At 30.8% G+C, this 18,268-nt stretch overlaps 1 protein-coding gene and 1 pseudogene across 3 annotated transcripts; both read right to left on the minus strand.

Moving 5' to 3' along the window:
- Positions 1–3,966: 3,966 nt before the first annotated feature.
- On the minus strand, positions 3,967–7,162 carry LOC113864605 (annotated as a pseudogene).
- Positions 7,163–9,213: 2,051 nt separating this feature from the next.
- LOC113864606 (serine/threonine-protein kinase STY46-like) lies at positions 9,214–17,814 on the minus strand. 3 transcript variants are annotated; one of them, XM_027498523.1, is made up of 17 exons: positions 17,777–17,814; positions 17,206–17,494; positions 16,694–16,817; positions 15,726–15,793; positions 15,461–15,577; positions 14,613–14,667; positions 13,563–13,673; positions 13,260–13,310; positions 12,473–12,648; positions 12,291–12,398; positions 11,834–11,907; positions 11,561–11,736; positions 11,152–11,247; positions 10,583–10,663; positions 9,985–10,038; positions 9,582–9,716; positions 9,214–9,481 (listed from the first exon to the last, which is right to left on the minus strand). In XM_027498523.1, exons 2-17 carry the CDS (start codon positions 17,391–17,393, stop codon positions 9,440–9,442), a joined length of 1,656 nt encoding a protein of 551 aa, XP_027354324.1. In that variant the 5' UTR covers positions 17,394–17,494; positions 17,777–17,814; the 3' UTR covers positions 9,214–9,439. The 3 variants fall into 3 exon arrangements, with proteins under 3 accessions (XP_027354324.1, XP_027354325.1, XP_027354326.1); XM_027498524.1 differs by lacking the exons at positions 10,583–10,663; positions 17,777–17,814 and having other exon boundaries at positions 9,432–9,481; positions 17,206–17,408; XM_027498525.1 differs by lacking the exons at positions 10,583–10,663; positions 11,834–11,907; positions 17,777–17,814 and adding an exon at positions 12,139–12,197 and having other exon boundaries at positions 9,432–9,481; positions 17,206–17,408.
- Between the last annotated feature and the right edge of the window lie 454 nt (positions 17,815–18,268).

The raw sequence follows: 18,268 nt of genomic DNA on the forward strand, positions 1-18,268 counted from the left end.
AGTTTTATAAAATTTAATTATTAATAATTAGTTTTTTCATCTCAAATTTTATCTCATAAAATTCTAAAATGCAATAGAAGTGTAATATGACATTAATTTATAGGAATTAATAAAAATGCATGTGTAAAATATTTCAGAAAAACTTAAAACATGGCTTAAGTGTTGATTTTAAAAATTGAGTTTGTTTTTATTTAAAAATTGTATAATTTTTTCACTTTAAAAAAAATCATTTGTTAACAGACAAAAAGTGTTAACTACGTGGATAGTTTCCATTAATATAATCTGTCCAACAGAAATCAAATTGTTAGTACCAAATATTACGAATATATGCCAAAAGTATGGTGTATTTTATTATATTAATATTGGATATATTCATATAATATGTCAAATTTTTATACCTATAGAATTGCCTGTTATATGAAACATTATTTTATTAGTATAAACATGCAATATGTATATACTTATAATTTATGATTTTTTTTAGTATTCCTTTGTCAATTTATATAAATTAATGTCATGTAATATCTATGTTACATTTCTATTCATTATTAAATAAAATTTAAAACAAATAATTTGATTTTAATAATTATATATATATATATATATATATATATGATTAGTTACAATTAAAAAATCTAAATTACATACAAATCAAAACGTACATGAGGACGAAGGTAAGCCTAAAATTTTAAAGTGTTGAATTTTATTTTAAACGTTTTAATTTTTACCTTCTATATAATACTCTTTTAAGTAAAAAAATATTAATATATATATATATATATTACAAATCTGAATTATATGTTATCATTTTTGTTTGTTAAATGTTTAAACAGAAATACAACTCACTTTTGATTAAACAAAAAATCCTCAAAGTGTGAATGCTTTGTAACATAATTGTATGGTAAAATTAACTTTAAAACTTATAACTTATAGATGATAAGTTGGTTAAAAAAAATATGTCTAATGGCTGAAAGTTTGTAATTTATAATTAATTTATGTAATTAAAGTTATTTGGTAAAATTAGTTTTATAATTAATTAAAATGTATTAAATGACAAAAAGAAATGATAAGAATTATTTTGTGTGAGTATAATTTATTTAAAATAATAATAGTAAAAATATAAGACAATACTAATTATTAGCTTCCAATAAACTGAAAGTTGCTTGGAATAATTTTTCATAAGATAATTTTTAGAAGTTATAATTTTTTTAAAGACAAAATTAATAGATTTGTTTTCTAACTTTTTTCTTTTATTTGATCTTTTGTGTTCTTTTTATTTCAACAATCCTCTAACTTTCAAATATATTTTAAATAAGATTTTTTTTATTAAAAATAATAAACTTTGTTGATTTTTTTTTTCTATTAAATAATGTTCACTCATCATTATTCACGTTTTCTTTATCTTTTACTACTTACTTCCTTGTTCCTCCACTTCTTATTCTTTGCTATTCGCATCTTCTTTCGCTACTATCACTTTTTCCCCCCTTCTTACCATCATTATATCAACATCACAGGCCATTATCACCGAAAACCTTTGTCCACCGTCATCACACAAACACTGTTAGCATAGCATTCTGCTTACCATCATTGCACCAAGGTTGCAAGTCATCACAACCAACGTCCCAAGGTACCACACCCATAACCTTATATAGTGGAATACTAATTGTAGTGATTGCTAAAGTAATGCAATAGCTTGTGTAGTTAGGATTCACAAAACTTGGTTTTAATCAATCGTGGTGATGCGATCATGTTCCGATGACAATCAAAGATGGGTGGATTTTGATTGGACTAAGGATGATTTTCTTGGAATGGTTAGAGTTTATAGCGTGGGGAGTCTTAGTCTATGCTATTGGCAGTAATTGTCAATATTAGTCACCAATTGGCTTTGATGGTAATGAATTATACTAAACACAAATGATAGTTTAGATAAGTTTAAAAATATAGTAGATAATGCTCTATGATGTTGGCTCATTGTAAAAGATACGTTTCAGTTGGTTAAAAAAAAGGAGACCCTAAACCCTAAAAAAGAGAAAAGGAAGAGGAATAAGAAATATAACAATAAAAAATAATGAAAAAGTACCAATAATACTAAAAACAAAAAACAAAAAACAAAAAGTTAGGTGTTGAGACGACATGAATAATATTTAACATAGAAAAGACCGAAAAAAATCAATTAACAATGTAAAAACAAATTTCTAAGTTCTGCATTGTAGGAATTAAACGTTAGTAGCATTGAACAAACAATTACTTTAGGCCCCCAAGTTTGGACCTGTTTGGACTTTTAACCTGTTCCTGAAGTTGTGTCTTGAGCCCCCCTTTTTTTAATCTTTTTCCTCCTTGCTGTGAGCCTCTGACCGTTTGAACTGACCCAACCGATGCAAACATCTCACTGTTGTCTGGCCAAACCACCCCCGCGCCTGGCGCAACAGAGGAATAATTATATTTTTTTCACCTTTTATATTTATAAATAATTTTAATTAATAAATAAAAATGCAATAATTTTATATATAAAAAATTATAAATATAATTTTAATTTAAAATATTACAAATTGTAAAAAATTATAGCCCGAATTTGCAATAAATAATTAAATTATAATATTTTAGGACATTTTTTTTATAATAATAAACCTTTTTTTGTTTTTTGTTTTCGCATCACTCGTCTTGTCACTTTTTCTTTCTATCTCTTCTCTTTACATCTCTCTCTAATGTATAAACAAAATTATTTAACAAATATCATTTCTTTCTCGTTTTGCAAATGCCACCACGTTGTCCAACGTTTACAAAATCCAAGTGCACCTTTTATAAATAAAGAATTCGTCTCAATCCTTTGTATGATTCCTGATATGAAAAGTAGAATAAATAAATTATATTCAGTAAAGAGTTTGCAACAAAATAATTGAATATAATGGACATTCTATTATAAAAATTGAAAATAAAGTTCACCTAACTCACGTGGAATTGAGTCATTTGAGGGTATAAAAGTTTGACATTAAAAAGGACAAATCCAATTTAAGTGCTGAATGTTGCGATACTGCAAATGAAAAAGAATCCAAATTAATGTTTTAAAACTTATGAACTTTGGCAATATGGATCATTGTGTAAATAAACATTTCATAAGAATATATTTTAAAATAAAATAAACAGATATGTATTAACAAAAAAAAAAAACAAATGTAAAATATTAATTAAAACATGTCAAGAGGGTACCCAAGTCTATTCAAATAAGAAACTACTGTAGCAATTATTCTCTCCAATATTATTACTTAAACTTAGGTAATCTTAATTTATATTTAAATTTTGATACGTCATGTCAAATTGATAAACATAAAAAACTGTACTTTGAATCAAATAATTATTTATATGATTCCTTCAGAAATTCAAATTTTTTATTTTTATTTTCTGTTAACTACTCAAAAGTTAATAAATTGAAAAAAAGATTTAGGATATACTTTAAAATGTATTATCAAACCTTTTAAACCTAATTTAAAATACCTTAAAACTTGTTCACAGATTTAGGTATTGCATGGACTCGTTTAAAATGTCACACACACAAAAAAAAAAGAAAGAACATACGTTATAAAGACTTGGTTTAAGAATGAGCTTAATTTAAATAAATAAGAAAGCATTAAGCATATACTTTAAATATATAAGGAGAAAACAAGTACTTAAATACTTGTATTCGTATGATCAGATTATTTTTTGTAAATCATAACTAACCCAAATCAAATAAAACCCACTAAATCAGTATTAACAACAAAAAAGAAACAACTAAATCAAAGCAATATATATTTTTTTGGGTCAACAAATCAAAGTAATATATCACTAATAACATTCACAATCAAAACAAAACAAAACCAGCCACTATTTTGACCCGAGTGTGCTGATTATTTTGGTTATGTTGTTTTAAAGCCCAATGCTGTCTCACTTGTACCTAAGAAAAGAAAGCATCCCTAAACATGGGCTCATAGAGAGCCTGAAATAATTGGTGGGCCTGCAATAAAATCAATCTAAGGGAGAGAGCTAGCACATGTTTTCCAATTGGATGGAAGCTTATTCGAATGATTTCGGACATTGACATCAACTGGGAGAAGCCGGTATTCAACATCAAGTTCCCTGAACACTTTGATCATCTCTTCAATCAATTGGGCTCTCCTGCTCCATCTTTCTTTCATGTCCTGAAAATTTATTTTGTGTGTAAGCCACACTGACATGCTCAATTTGTTCAAGTCTTCAACATCCTTCATGATTACCATTGGTTCCGCATGCCAGTGCTCATTCTTCCTTTCAATATACCTGCAAAAAATATGCAAGAAAAATAGATTATCACCATTCCTTAATTCTATGTGTATTAAAATGCACTCTTCCACATACTCTATAATCCTTCTTTTCATAGTGGCAATTTTATCTAATGGAGTGGAAATGTGGATACAGAAATCGATCGCCTCTCCCATTTCTGGACTACGTTGATAATTACTGTGGCTAGAACACTGTTTGGGTATGTAACCTTTTGGTTATCGTACTTCAAAAACACTGTAGTTAGTATATTCATCTCTTCCACTTCCATCTGAGAATCACAAACAAGTTTGAAAGTGGATTTGTTACGTGCAAATTAAACTTGGAATTGGTTGTACCGATAATAAAATAAGAAAAAAGGAAAAACTTGGAGCTGGAAGTCGCTTTTGCTTTACCTGAACACCGTCTATTTCACATCGATCACCGACATCAAATGGGTGCATTACAAATAAGAAGATGATTGCTTCAAACACAGTCCTGCAGGTATTCCCGAACACAAATACTGCCACCAGAAGCTGTGATTGGACGAAGATAACGAAGTGCAGGATTGGAATTCCAAGTATAACAAGCCACACTATCAAAATGACAATACCAACGATGATGTTCAACATATAATGGAGCTCATCTACAGCAGTTTTTGTGTCTTTGAGTGATAATGCTAGCAACCTTCTCTCTCTGAATGCTTTCACCTAAAAAAATAAAAATGTAGAACAAAAGAATTATACACAACATTTCAAGGTCAAATAAAAAAACAAAAACCAAATAAATTTCCCTTGTACGTGTGTTGAACTAAAAAAACTTGGAGAAGGGTAAGTAGTAACCATGGCACCAAGGAACACATTACCATCCATTCTCTAAGAGAGGACAAGCTAATGCCCTGCTCACTACACCCTACCCCCAACAGATCCATTGCCTTCAAAGCTTCTTCTTTCCGCATAAACTGCATCACATCTTGCACGAAAAAATATCTGTTGCAATTGCGTAGGTTGTGACAAAATTCAACTCAAGACTTCAGGATAGGACTCCAAAAAGGATAAAACATATAATCAAGCAATCCTAGTTTAAGCACAGATAAGGAAAATTAAATAGTCGTAGAGTCATCTTATTCTAAACTTAAATAAAAAATAGAATTAATTTTAAACAATTAAACATAATTAAAAAATGTCAATTTTTTTAACAAACTGGGCTTAAATCCAAGAAAAGCACAACCTAACTACGAAGACAATTCCCAGAACATGACTAAAAGGAAGAATTAAGGGGAGAGTTGCTTTATCTAAAATATTATAATCAGTAAATTCATTATGAGTAATACGAGTTGACATATTTGCACAATAATTAATTTCACCAAACACATAAATGCAATGAATATAATTCATTTCCTGAAATAACAATGTAATTACGTTAACTAAACAAGAAAAACAACCATCGGATGAAAGAAATAATATGAAAATTCTCTCTAAAATCAACTTTAATCTCAGGCATTATTCTTATAAGAACATGTATTTTTCTTATTAAGAAGTGGGAAAATTGATTTGTTTAGAAGCACTTACTCGGATCCTGGTTGGGCCACGTTTTGAAATATTTTGTAAGCAGCCCATTTTGCGTGGCTAAGGGTTCTACTTTGGAGCAAAGTTTCATCCTCAATATCTGAACTCAATATACGCTCGTCCAGAGTGGTAAAGGCCCCATGCATGATGATATTAATCATTTTCTTCATATTCCAAGCCGATATATTTCTCTTATTCAACTTACGCAGCTGCTCAATTAACATGTCCTTATCTTGCTTCTTATCATCACACAACGACCTTGTCCACTTGCAGCTTTTCACATTCTCCATTTTACCCCTCCTACGTCTCCAACTTCTCGCAGAAATCGACGCCCCACGAGATCTATCTTCAGCTTCTTCTTCCCTCAACGGATTACGAGAGAGCGTTTCAATGACGTAGTGGCTGAACAGAGCCTCCCGAATCCGTTCAAAGAACGTTTTCACGTGAAAGTGCAAAGCGAAGACCTTAACAAGGATGGTTTTCAGAAGCCACACAAGAGTGCCCGAGAACAGACACAACAGAACCTTGGTCACATACGATAAAACTCTGTCGTTGACCTTTTTCTGCACCTCGTTGACCACCATAAAGTGCCAGAGGAGAAAAACCAGACCCAACCAGATACAGTTCGTAACAGAATTCTTCAAACCGTACACAAAATACAGCACCCGTTTTCTTAGTATAAAATTGCGTTCTACGAAGAACACAACAACGTTGATTACCCAACCTGAGAGTAAACGACCGCAAATTAGTACTAAAATCATTATCTCCCATTCCCACAAGGAAAGGCCACAGGGTTTAAGCTTTTGTAAGCGTGAAATCCAAAGGTTAGAAACCAATGCTAGTGCAGTAGAAGCAAGACATAGCCACTGGAAGCATTGAGAATGCACTGAACCTCGTTCTTTCGTCAACTTCTGGCATGTCCACAACGTTGTCCATATTAAGAACATCATCGTCCTCCGCCACATTTTGTCTTCCAGACTCTGAATTTGCAAATGATTCCTCTGGAGGGTCAACTAGCCTAGACTTTGTTCTGCTTATTGCTGATTTCCACGAGTATCGTTCAGTTGAATCGTTTGAAATAGACCTCACAACATTTTCTGCTGAATTTGAAGATTGGAGGCGGTTTTCCTGCGTATCTCGATCTCGAAACTTGTCACTTGGACCGCTGCCACTAGCTTTTGATGCTAAATTTTGTTCTTTGATGTTGCTACGGCCATAATTACCTTCACAATCAACCACAAATTCTTCTCTTTGGGCCATTACGTTCTCGTTTTCGCCACGGAATAGAGCCTACAGTGCTATTTTCTGTACGTGTTAGAGAGTAAAACAATGTTGGCGATGTCTAATTAAGCATAACTTCCGATAAAGCTCCTTATAACGGATCAGTGTGCATGCTAAATCTTCCGTAATGCATAAACTAAAAAAAGGGAATAAATCATCAAATTTTTTTTCATGAACTTTATAATATGTTTTTGGTTTCATTCTTAATTTAATAAAAATTTCGTTTTAATTTCTACCATGTATAAGTATATTCTAATTTAGTCACATTATTAGAAATTAATAAAAAAAATTTATATTGCATGCTAAGTTTTAATTTGATACATTAAATCATATGTCACACCCATAAAAGGCATAGCATGACTGAAAATAATTAGTAAATTCATGTTTAAATTTATTTTTCTCACCAAATTATAAATTTCTTATTTTTTCCCTTCATTTGCTTGAAGTCTACATTAATATATATTATCTAACCTAGAATATTGCTGTAATTTATAATTAACATTTTAAGTTTACATTTAATGTGTTACATAAACACTTTTATAAATGTTATTGACATTTATTAATAACTTTTTATTAAGTTAACAGAAAAATATATATAAAAAAGAGGAAGTGGATGATTTATTCTTCAAAAAGTGGAAGAGCAATATTATTCATCAATAGTTGTATTAGTTATATTATCTGACAAATTTTTTCCTAAATCATTGGGAGAGTAGAATTATCCAAAGTAGAATAGTCTATGGGGATTGAAATTTGAGAATATTTAACCATTATCGCTCTTTGGATGCCAAACTATAACACTCTGTAGAATGTGATGACGTGGGTTACTAATATTCGGCTTCCGCAAGCAATCAAAGTGAAAGAATAAAGCTATTGGAAGTGTTGAGAACCATGCATTAAGCAGAGGAAATGCTCCATTACATAGACCTTTAACAATTAAATGTTCCCAATATAACTATTCCAGGATGCTTCTCGTGTTTTACAAACTTCAGCTGTAGGAATAAAACCGAAAAAAAAAAAAGTCCTCAACACCAACTGGTTATCACTGATAGAGTTCTCCTTTTTTCTTTTAACCTGCAGCATAAAATATTAAAAAATACATATATAAATCGTAAACAATTCACCAATAAAAAAGTATAAATTTTTGTTGCATTTTCTTTTTTTTTTCTTTTATAAACTATGATTAATTATCAAATATTTGGAAAATTTTTACAAAAGTTCTTATACATACTATTTATTAGCCGTTCATAATAAACTTGGTATACTTTTTTTTATAGTAAATAACATTGTAAAACGTGTATCAAATATTTTTCTATCGGCATTTATGCTAAAAAATATTCAAAAATTTATTGCCGGCACTTAAATTTCTTTCTTTAAAAGCAAAAAGAAATCAACCCGTTGTGTTACTTGGAAATTGGAAGAGAAAAAAAATTGGTCAATTCACAAAAATGATTTCTCAAGCTTTTAAGCACGTTGTTTTACTCTGTCTCAGTTTAAAATATCTTACTTAACTTGTAAAATTAATTTTACCGTATTTTTTACATGTGTTTTTTAAGTTCAGACAAAAATGACATAATTAGGAGTGAATTAAAGAGGCATAAATATATTTTAATTTTTTATAAATATGAATGATTTTAATTTTGTTTATTTATTTGTTTATTTAACTGCATAAATATATTTTCTTCAAGATAATATCTATTGTCACTAACTAGTTCTATAGAATACATTTAACTATGTCACATCAATAATTATTCTAAAATAACATATGACGTGACATATCTAAATGCATCATTAGTAATTAGTAATTGAAAATTTGTATTTTTTAAAATTCATGAGGATTAAAATTAATAAAATAGATTTTGGATCGTCAAAATTAAATTCAATCATATTTACAGGAATTAAAAATATATTGTACTTACTTATAATAAATTATGAACCGAACGAGGAGTGAGAAAATTGAGAGCGACTAAACTGCATCAAAAGTAAAAGTAAATAGGAACTTTTTCACATGGTGAGGGGATGATTTTGGTGGTGCATGTTTTAAGATTAATTGGCATCTTATTCTATTCTCAAACAATAAAATACAATTTTTGAAGAAAAAAGATTTTTTTTATTATCGTAGTTTGGTTCCAGATATGGTATTTTAATAATAGCTGTACATCCAAGTTTATATACATCTTCTCTATGCGATAGTATCAACTTCATATTCATAATTTAGGGGGTCCAAGGTTCTAATCGACGAACTTAAATTAAATTAAGAAGTCCCATATTTACATGTGCACATAGTCTCTCACCATGTTAAGGGATGCCTCAGTGAATATTCATTCCCATGCATTTCCCTTGCCTTCACATTCTCCTGTAACCTGTTTAGAGAATTTTTAAGTATGCCTGAAGAAAAAATAGCATTTTAGAAGCTTCAATTTTTCTTTTGAACACAATTTGTCAATACTGCCCTCAACGTACCATTTTGGTCACATACAGAAGAAATTCCAGAATTTCGGAGAAATTGGGTCTTGTGGAGGGATCTTGGTGCCAGCACCAGTTAAGCAATTCCACTAACTTTGGATGAGTATGCCTTGGAATTTTAGGCCTTAAACCCTGCAATTCATCCACAAAGCTTATTCAATTTCACAATATTTTGTGGTTTGGTAGTTTGAACTACTATAGAGTTCTCAAGTTAGCAATATTTCTTCCTCTGACACTGGCAATTTTGTAGGGAGAAACAATTCCAAAGAATAAGTCACAACCTCTCATTTGTATCCATGACATGCAAGTTTACATTTTTAAAGAACTCCACTGTCTCCACACTTATCAACGGACATTGAGAAGAAAAAAGTGCATATGTAATTTCCTAGATAAGCAATACCTTTTGGACCACTCCGAGTGCTGCTTGCAATGGGGACAAATGCTCATATGGAATCTGCCATTCATTCATAAAGCTTAGATGAAAGTTGTGAATTAACTGAACGAAAAAAACACAAGAAATAAGTTTTCAAAGCATGCCTACCACCTCTTTTATTCTCCATTTCTGTTATAGACACATTTTTACTCACTTTTAAACCACTGAAACTATCATTACTTACTCTTCCCCATACTGAAGTTCGTATATTATCCATTAACCCTATCTGACTTAGTGTGGTCAACATTGGCTAGAAATTTCTTGGAACTTCTTCAGTTCTAGGAAATAATCTAGCTAATAGCATTAAGTCTATATACTTGTATTAAAAGGGTAATTTCATTACATGTTAAATGCCACTCCATTGAAAGGGACAAAAGTCTTGCATGTCAATAGCTAAGCACTATTAGTTCAGTCCCAACTGAAAATGATAGAGTGTAGCTAATAAAAGAAAAGGTTAATACAGTTTAAGAAGTACAGAGAAAATGAAGGGGAGTGTTTAATTCTTGGTTATTTGGATGTCAAGAAAGAGAACAAAGAGGGGAGAAACTGCAGAAAACATTATTACCTTTCCAGTGAGCAACTCCCAAAGAACAATTGCAAAGCTAAAGATGTCGGCTTTGTGATCATATGGTTTATGTTCAATAACCTTCCATATGTCAAGGAAATCACAAGTTAATTATAATCAATACAATGACCAACAGAAGGCCAGAAACATAATTTTTTTTACTTGTTTTGCATAACCAATTAAAGCATTCATAGGTAAAAACCAGAGTTAGTTTTGGTTTCAGCCAACGGGAGGGAAGGTAATCTGAGAGCAATGGTCTGCAGTTGTCTTTTATTGGAGATTGTTACAATAATTTTCTTTTGTGTAATATATGATTTTTAAAAATCATTATTATCCATCCGCACAGCGCATATGCAACCAAAAGAAGTACTGAAAATCATGTTAGCTTTAAGTATTGTTCACAAGGAAAAAAAATGTCATTCTCTTTCCAACCTGTCTAGGTTCGTCTTATTACATCACAAACTGCTGCCTATTGTATCCTTAAACAGCCTCATCCATGCCTGTAATTTATACAATTAATAAATTTAAAGTAATCAACCCTATGTTAATATTCATATATGTACACAGACCTCTGGAGCCATCCACCGATAAGTTCCAGTTTCTGCAGTCATTATACCAGACTGATCGTGCACTCTAGCTACACCAAAATCAGCAACCTTTACAACCTGTTGGAAAAGTTTTTTAAATTATAGATGCAAAGGCATAAATCACCCAAGCCATATGATCAGGTATACCTAAACGAAAACATGTAGTAGCAAAACGTCAAACTGAAGTAGGAAAAAAAAATATACAAAGCAAATATGTTTTGATTCCTTCATCTGCCAAGGTTGATTCAATTAAAAATTTTGATACATTTAATTGATTTGCATCTCCAATCACTTTATTCTTAATATACAATCAGATGGAAGACATCAAATAATTTACCAACCATAAATTATAGCCAGTAAAATCCGAAGTAAATATGCACTGTAAACTTACCCCACTCTTATCTATCAAAAGATTAGCCGCTTTAAGGTCCCGATGTATGATATCATGCTGATGCAAATATTTCATTCCTTTGGAAATATCAGTGGCTACTTTGAGTAAAGATGGAAGAGCAAGGACATTCTTCTGTTTATGCAGAAAGTCGTACATACTTCCGCCAGACATGTATTCTAAGAAAAATTATGCATTGAAATTGACAATATTTTCCCCATTACATTGACCTTTGCAATCAATAAGCAAAATGTAACTAGGAAGGATAAATTTTACCTGTGACAAGGTAAAAGTTAGGGGGTTTTGTACAAGCGCCTACAAATTTGACAATATTCTTGTGCTGAATTTTACTGCAAGAATTAAATTTAAAAAAGTAACCCTCACCTTTTATCAGGGCTTAGGATTGGCTATATAAGGATTTGCAACAAAGCATAATACAGGTAGGTTTCTATATAGCATAGAAACTGAAGACTACTGAAGTATCCCCTCTCTTTCTCTCCCTCTTACTACAACTTCAACTAAGAAGCATTCAGACAATAGATATGCATAAAAATTTGTAAAATGAAATTTAGGACATGAACCTCTGAGATTTTTCATTGTTTTATCTAATCTGATCGAATGATTGGACAAGTCTTCATATCTTGTTGGCAATTATATTTATTGAAATATTATGGAAATTCGAAGAAATCTCCAGGAGTGGGGTATGATGAATGGAAGTTGGAATAGAACAAACCTTAGGATATAAGCTTCCTGAGCAAACTCCTTTTGTATATTTTCGTTCAAATTCTCATTCTTAAGGACTTTGATCACTACATCTTGATTACAGAACGTACCTTTATACCTGTTTCAACTAATCAGTAACTCAACATTTACTGATCCACAAACAAATCAAGGAGATGGGATGATAATACTCACAAATCACTGAAAGGTCCAGATGCAATTTTCTTTTCATATCTCAAACATCTTGCATCAATTCTGCAGATATCATTTCCACAAGTAGGCAAATTTACATTTTTAGAGATGAAGTTCATCCTGGTTTGCTCTTGCTTTGCTGTAGGTAGACTCATATTTTCTTTCAGTAGAAGTTGCTCCTGGATTTCCACCCAAAATATAACACAAATAATTCTCTACCGTGAAAGTGAGGAGAAGGGAGATGCAAGCAACACTTAATTTGTTAACTACAATTATTATAGAAAGCTAATATTAATCTAGAACAATGAAAATTGCACCCGCACTTCTTGTATATGTATTTTTCTCCACTAGTTAACTTCCATTCAAACTAAAACATGAACTATTGAACTTTTTAACATGTGAGTACATGTTGAAAATAATCATCTTTTGCTATTATCCAGGGAAATTGAACTATAACCATAAATATGAGGAAAAATTAATTGCTACCTTAAAAAAAGTATAAAAGTTTGGGCACAAATCAAGAGACAGGCACCAAGGGGTGTGGGGGAACCATTGATCTATGTTAATTATAAGTAAAAGGTTCTTTATATGCATATTGATATTTTCACACTATTTTTTCATTCTTGTTTGAAAAATTAAAGGCAAAATAATAACTTTAGAATTTAATTTTTATTTTATTTATCAAAGAAATGCAATTAAAAAACGTTTAAATAACATTACGGTTGGTAAAACCAGATCTTCAAACATATCCAATTAACATGTAACCACAAATGGCATATAAAGGGCCTACCTGGAGTTTCTGAATTTTCTTTGCCAGTTCATGTTTTAACTTCTCTGTCTCCTATAAATTTTAAACATGGACATATATCATGGAAATTGGTCACAAAGAAATGAGAGGCAAAAATTGAGTTCAATGGTACATCCTATTGAAGTCTGAGTGCTAGTAAATTCTAAGTTGTCAAACTTAAAGAAGGGCTAGTTATGCAATTCAGTTCAAAACATTTTTCCCCAGTTGTGTGAGAAAAGCTGATTCCCTATTATTAGAACTACACAGTACTACAATCAACTAATAAAGAAAAGAAGAGAAAAATACCTCAACTGCCCAACCGCCAACAACAAAAACATCCAATGAATAGCCATCTAATGTTGAAAAAGCATGAGCTTCTTGAATGTCTAACTCAGTCTCAGACAGTAAAGAGGTCAACTGTAGTTCAACAGAAAAGTTTAAACTATAAAATCCTTGATTTCTGCACAGATTTAGTAAAGGAATAAAAATCTCAAGCATTTTCTGGATTGTGTGAAAGAAATGAATAATAAGGCAGCATATTACATCTCTAATCCCCTGTTTGTCAAAAATATAAACAATATATGCATTGTAATATTTATAATTGAAATTGCTTTAGCAGCCTCAAAGTCATAAATTTGTTTTTAAAGACTGAAAAGGAAATTCATAAGTTCAGTCCTCACTAATTAATCAACAATATCACTAGTTTTTGGTAGCTATCAATGTAGCTGACCCATCTAGTGGGAAAAAGCTTTAGTTGTATAAAATTAAGAGATCAATGAAATAAAAAATAGATTCTGGAAGCCATTTCAGATAATTATTATAAGCATACAATGAAATTCAAAGATATAATACCTGTTTATTGTAAGGGTTTAATATATATTTGCATTTTACTAAAAATATCTAATAAGTGTGATTAGGTTTGTGCTCTGTAGAAGCCTCGAGCCCTCATGACTTGATATTTTGTTCAAAGGTTGAGAAGGGAAGAGAGAGACACCTTGTTTGGTTCACAAGGAAAAGGGAGGAAAAATAAAGTACTTTACTGTTATGTCCTTAGAATAGACAAACAAAGTCATTAAGTTAAACATAATTTAGTCTAATTAGTAGAAAAACTTCTCTCCCCTCTAAATTTTTGGTGTTTACAGGGGGATAGGGTATTGAGGGAGGAGGGATTTCAGCCCCTATATTCTCCTCCCTTTCTCTCTAACCAAACTCTATGTTGGAATTATTAAGGTAAACACATAATCCACATGAAATATTGTACATGAATTTCTAAAATATCAGAAAAATAAAAGCAGTATGGCATAGGTTTTCCACATTAGCTAAAAATATTTTCACCACAACAATAAGATCAATTACCTGACAGAAAAGTTTTGGCTTGTCATGTGTGGAAATTGTGATTTCATGCATAGACCTGTCATAAGTAGTAGAATGAAAAGTGGTAATTAGAAACAAAGGTGAAAAGCAATATAAAAAAGGGCTTCAGCAAGAAAAAAGAGTAACATAAAAGAACAAAACTTAAATTTGCTTTTAGTTCCTAAAAAATTTGTGATTTCATCATTTGCTCCTCTATTTTAAATTTATTCCAAATAAGTCCTCCCAAAAATCCTTTTGACTACCATATGGTTCATCTATTAATGATTCGTTAATGTTTCTTACGCCTATATAGCATCCAACTTAACTTTGTATAATATAATATGGAATTAATGTGGATGATGATGCAATATCTACATTTTCATCATCTTTATATTTCTAAATCTTAATTTTAAAAATTATAATCTTATAAATAAAATTTCATTTAAAAATATAAAGGATATGAAATTGTTAATGACATATCTTGTGTATGTCTTATTTTAGTCAAATTATGAGTTAACTTAGATGTTATGTGACCAAATAATGGAACAAGGTAATAAATTACTAAGAAAAGAATCAAATAAAAAATTAATTTTTAAAAGATCTAATTTTAAAAAATTGAAAAAATGGACCAAATTAAAAAGTCCCAAATTTTTTTTAAGACTTTTAAAATCTTATTTTTAAGCCGAACAATAAATATTACCATGCTTATTGACATAAAGTCATAATTAAATTGTAAAAGAAAAAATATATATACACGAAGAAAATGTTAAAAAAATTAAAAAGAAAGGTAAATTAAATAAATGGATTGTAAAAAGTGCTAAGAAAAGGTAAATATTATCTTGAAGTCTTACCTGGCATAATGTGCATAAAAATTAACATAGTTGTCCCTATCTCTGACCTGTAACTGGCTCTCACCAATAGCAAGTTCCATGTTAACTGATGAACCGAAGGCCGGGGGAGGATGGAAGCTGAGAAAGCATGAAAATAAAGACAGTTGGAAAAGTTTAATAAACCTATCTATAAGACATCGATGACTGATAAGTTCAAATAACTATAACTGTGTATAAAGGAAGAGGAAAAAGGCAAGTAAATATTCACATAATCATGCCATCATGCCTCATGTTGCCTGGAATGCCAGAATCTTGAGGACTGACTTTACTTTGCACACCAGAAGTATAACGAACCTGCATTAAAGATATACTAACATGATCTTCCAAATCAATTGGTTAATGCAAGTGCCGGCTGGCAAAATTTCCAGATAGATGAATAAATTCTTTTCTAGATACTAATGAAGTCAGAGCATGTTAATTTCCTCGAGACTGAGCATTGAAGTTATGTTTAGATGAAAAAATTTAGAATTTTGGACGAATATGAATTCAACAATAAAGAATGATTTAAGTAACAGTAAAGGAGTTATAAATAATTATTGTAAAAAGTTAAACATAAGAAAACTATTTAGCTACAACTCTTAAATATTTTATAAATGGATACAATAAACATATTGAGTCATACAACCAACAAGCAGTCTAGTTATCTAGTACCATTTTTCATTGCTTATCTTATTGTAGAGATAAAAAATGATTGCGAAATTAAAACGAGGAGCAGTTTTAAAGAGTTTTGACTTCTTCCTACATATTTCTTTTTTATTTTGTCTATTTCACTTTTTATTCAAACAAGAAAAAGTTTCATATTTGTTCAATTTTCTTTCCTAACACGATGCAATAAAGAATACATGCAGGCTTGTACATAATAGAAAAAAAGGACTAGGTTTCTTTGCCAACGAAGTTGCCAATACCCATCGTTTACTTTCTGACCCAGTCAGTCAAGTGCGTAATAAAAAATATACAGTGAGTACTTATTTAAAAAAAAATGCTGGTATTTAAATTTTATTAAAAAATATTATTAATAAACTATCATTGTGATTTGTAATAAAAATTATTGATTAATTTATTGACAAATATTCTTAAAACAATAATATCGAGATAAGTAGAAAAATTAATTGATGAAGGAGAAGAAAACATTTAGAGGTGAAAACTTTATCTGCTAATAATAATCTTATTATGAATAGGTTGGGCATGAATCACCTGTACAAGACGAACTTCGACAGCAGGTGCGGTTGCTGCTGTAGCAGGTTTTCGTGCGATGTCCAGTAACCTTTTATGCATAAGAACATCTTGGACCCTCTCCACATTCATGTCCAACGCATACCTAACAAAGACATATTCATATTACATTGACAAACACCAGTTGCAAACAATTACAAGTCTTCACACAAGACAACTTAGTGCATAACACGTCAAAAAACAAACAGTAATATTTTTCCAAAAAATTAAATTAAACACCCTTTATGAAAAAACACAAATTAAACGAGAAGTACAATTAAAAGAAAGCTCTTGAAAATAATCAAATAGCAAAACTCCAAATTTTGGGTTGTCGCGGAGTGACACGCAGAATTAAATGTTACCTAGGTCTACAGGATTTTTAACTCTATAACAATTTATATCTCTCCCGTATAATCCATTAAAGAACAAGACTCATACAAATTCAAAGTAGTATTCCAATATTTTAAGACAAGAACACGAAGGTTTCAGGGTACCTAGCGGGAAGGCGATAGAAGTGCGCCCAAAGCTCATCTTCAAAACCAGGAGCCAGAGCCTCTGGGACATTCAATTCCCTAAGTCTACAAAGAACCTCGTTGTAAACTCCAACCTTCTGTCTCTGCTTCGGGCTTTGATTCCACCCAGAATCGAAAACTCTGCTGCTGCAACTCTCTGTATCTCCCATGTGTACATATATACATATATATCTGTATTCAGATTCCGAGTCACCAACACCACCAACCGAAACGAGACAGCACAAGGTCAACGCAATAGTGACATCATCCTCTGACAATCAAAGTGTAAAGAACGTCAAAAGCTCACTGCATGAAAGAAAAATGGCATTCAGCAACTCGCAGTCTCTGTCCCTCTAGCATCACATGGCAAAGTGAGTTTAAGAATAATGAGGGAGCGTAATGCGCACCCAATTTACAACGAGACTTTGCTTTGCTTGTACCACCGCATCTTATCCAAGAATTATTAACCATTTAGTTTGAGTTATGACGATAAACACAATAAAAAATCTTTTCATTAGTATAATATAATCCTTTGATAGCATCACCCACCCACCAAACACTTGCGTCCCTTGTTTCTCTCGCTTCCCACATAAACCTAACATTACATATCATAGTCAGACACAACTAAAATAACTTTAATATGGCATCACTGCTATTTAATTTTAATCCGGCAATCATTCGTCCCTGTTTATTGAGGATTCAGAAGATAACTTATGGTCCTAAATTAAGTTATTAACTACTCATGGAGTCACTATTTTTTTTTTCTTCCTGTCTTTATTATCTTTTTCTTTCCTCTCCTCATTTTATTTTGGGAGTATTTGTTAATTAGCGTCCTAAATATTATCTATAAATAAATAATACTAATAATCACATTAAGAATATATTAGAAATTATTATGGAAATACGGTATTACATTTTTTATATTTTTTAATTCTTAATTCTTTAGTTAGTGCTTCTAGCATTTTCTATACTTTATTCCCTTATTAAAGAGTATTCTGCTGTCTATTATCAAACTTCAATACATGCTAAAAAAAGCAGTTCTCAA

Source organism: Abrus precatorius, unplaced genomic scaffold (assembly GCF_003935025.1).
Source record: "Abrus precatorius isolate BTA unplaced genomic scaffold, Abrus_2018 Scaffold4, whole genome shotgun sequence".
Lineage (NCBI taxonomy): Eukaryota > Viridiplantae > Streptophyta > Magnoliopsida > Fabales > Fabaceae > Abrus > Abrus precatorius.

Excerpts from the sequence above, each read along its gene's own strand:
- LOC113864606 (XM_027498523.1), bottom strand. The coding sequence starts at position 17,393 with ATGGGAGATACAGAGAGTTGCAGCAGCAGAGTTTTCGATTCTGGGTGG. Across the intron at positions 15,794-16,693 it reads TCGAAGTTCGTCTTGTACAG|GTTCGTTATACTTCTGGTGT; the intron begins GTGATTCATGCC and ends TCTTTAATGCAG. Across the intron at positions 11,248-11,560 it reads TTTTGATAGATAAGAGTGGG|GTTGTAAAGGTTGCTGATTT; the intron begins GTAAGTTTACAG and ends CTTTTCCAACAG.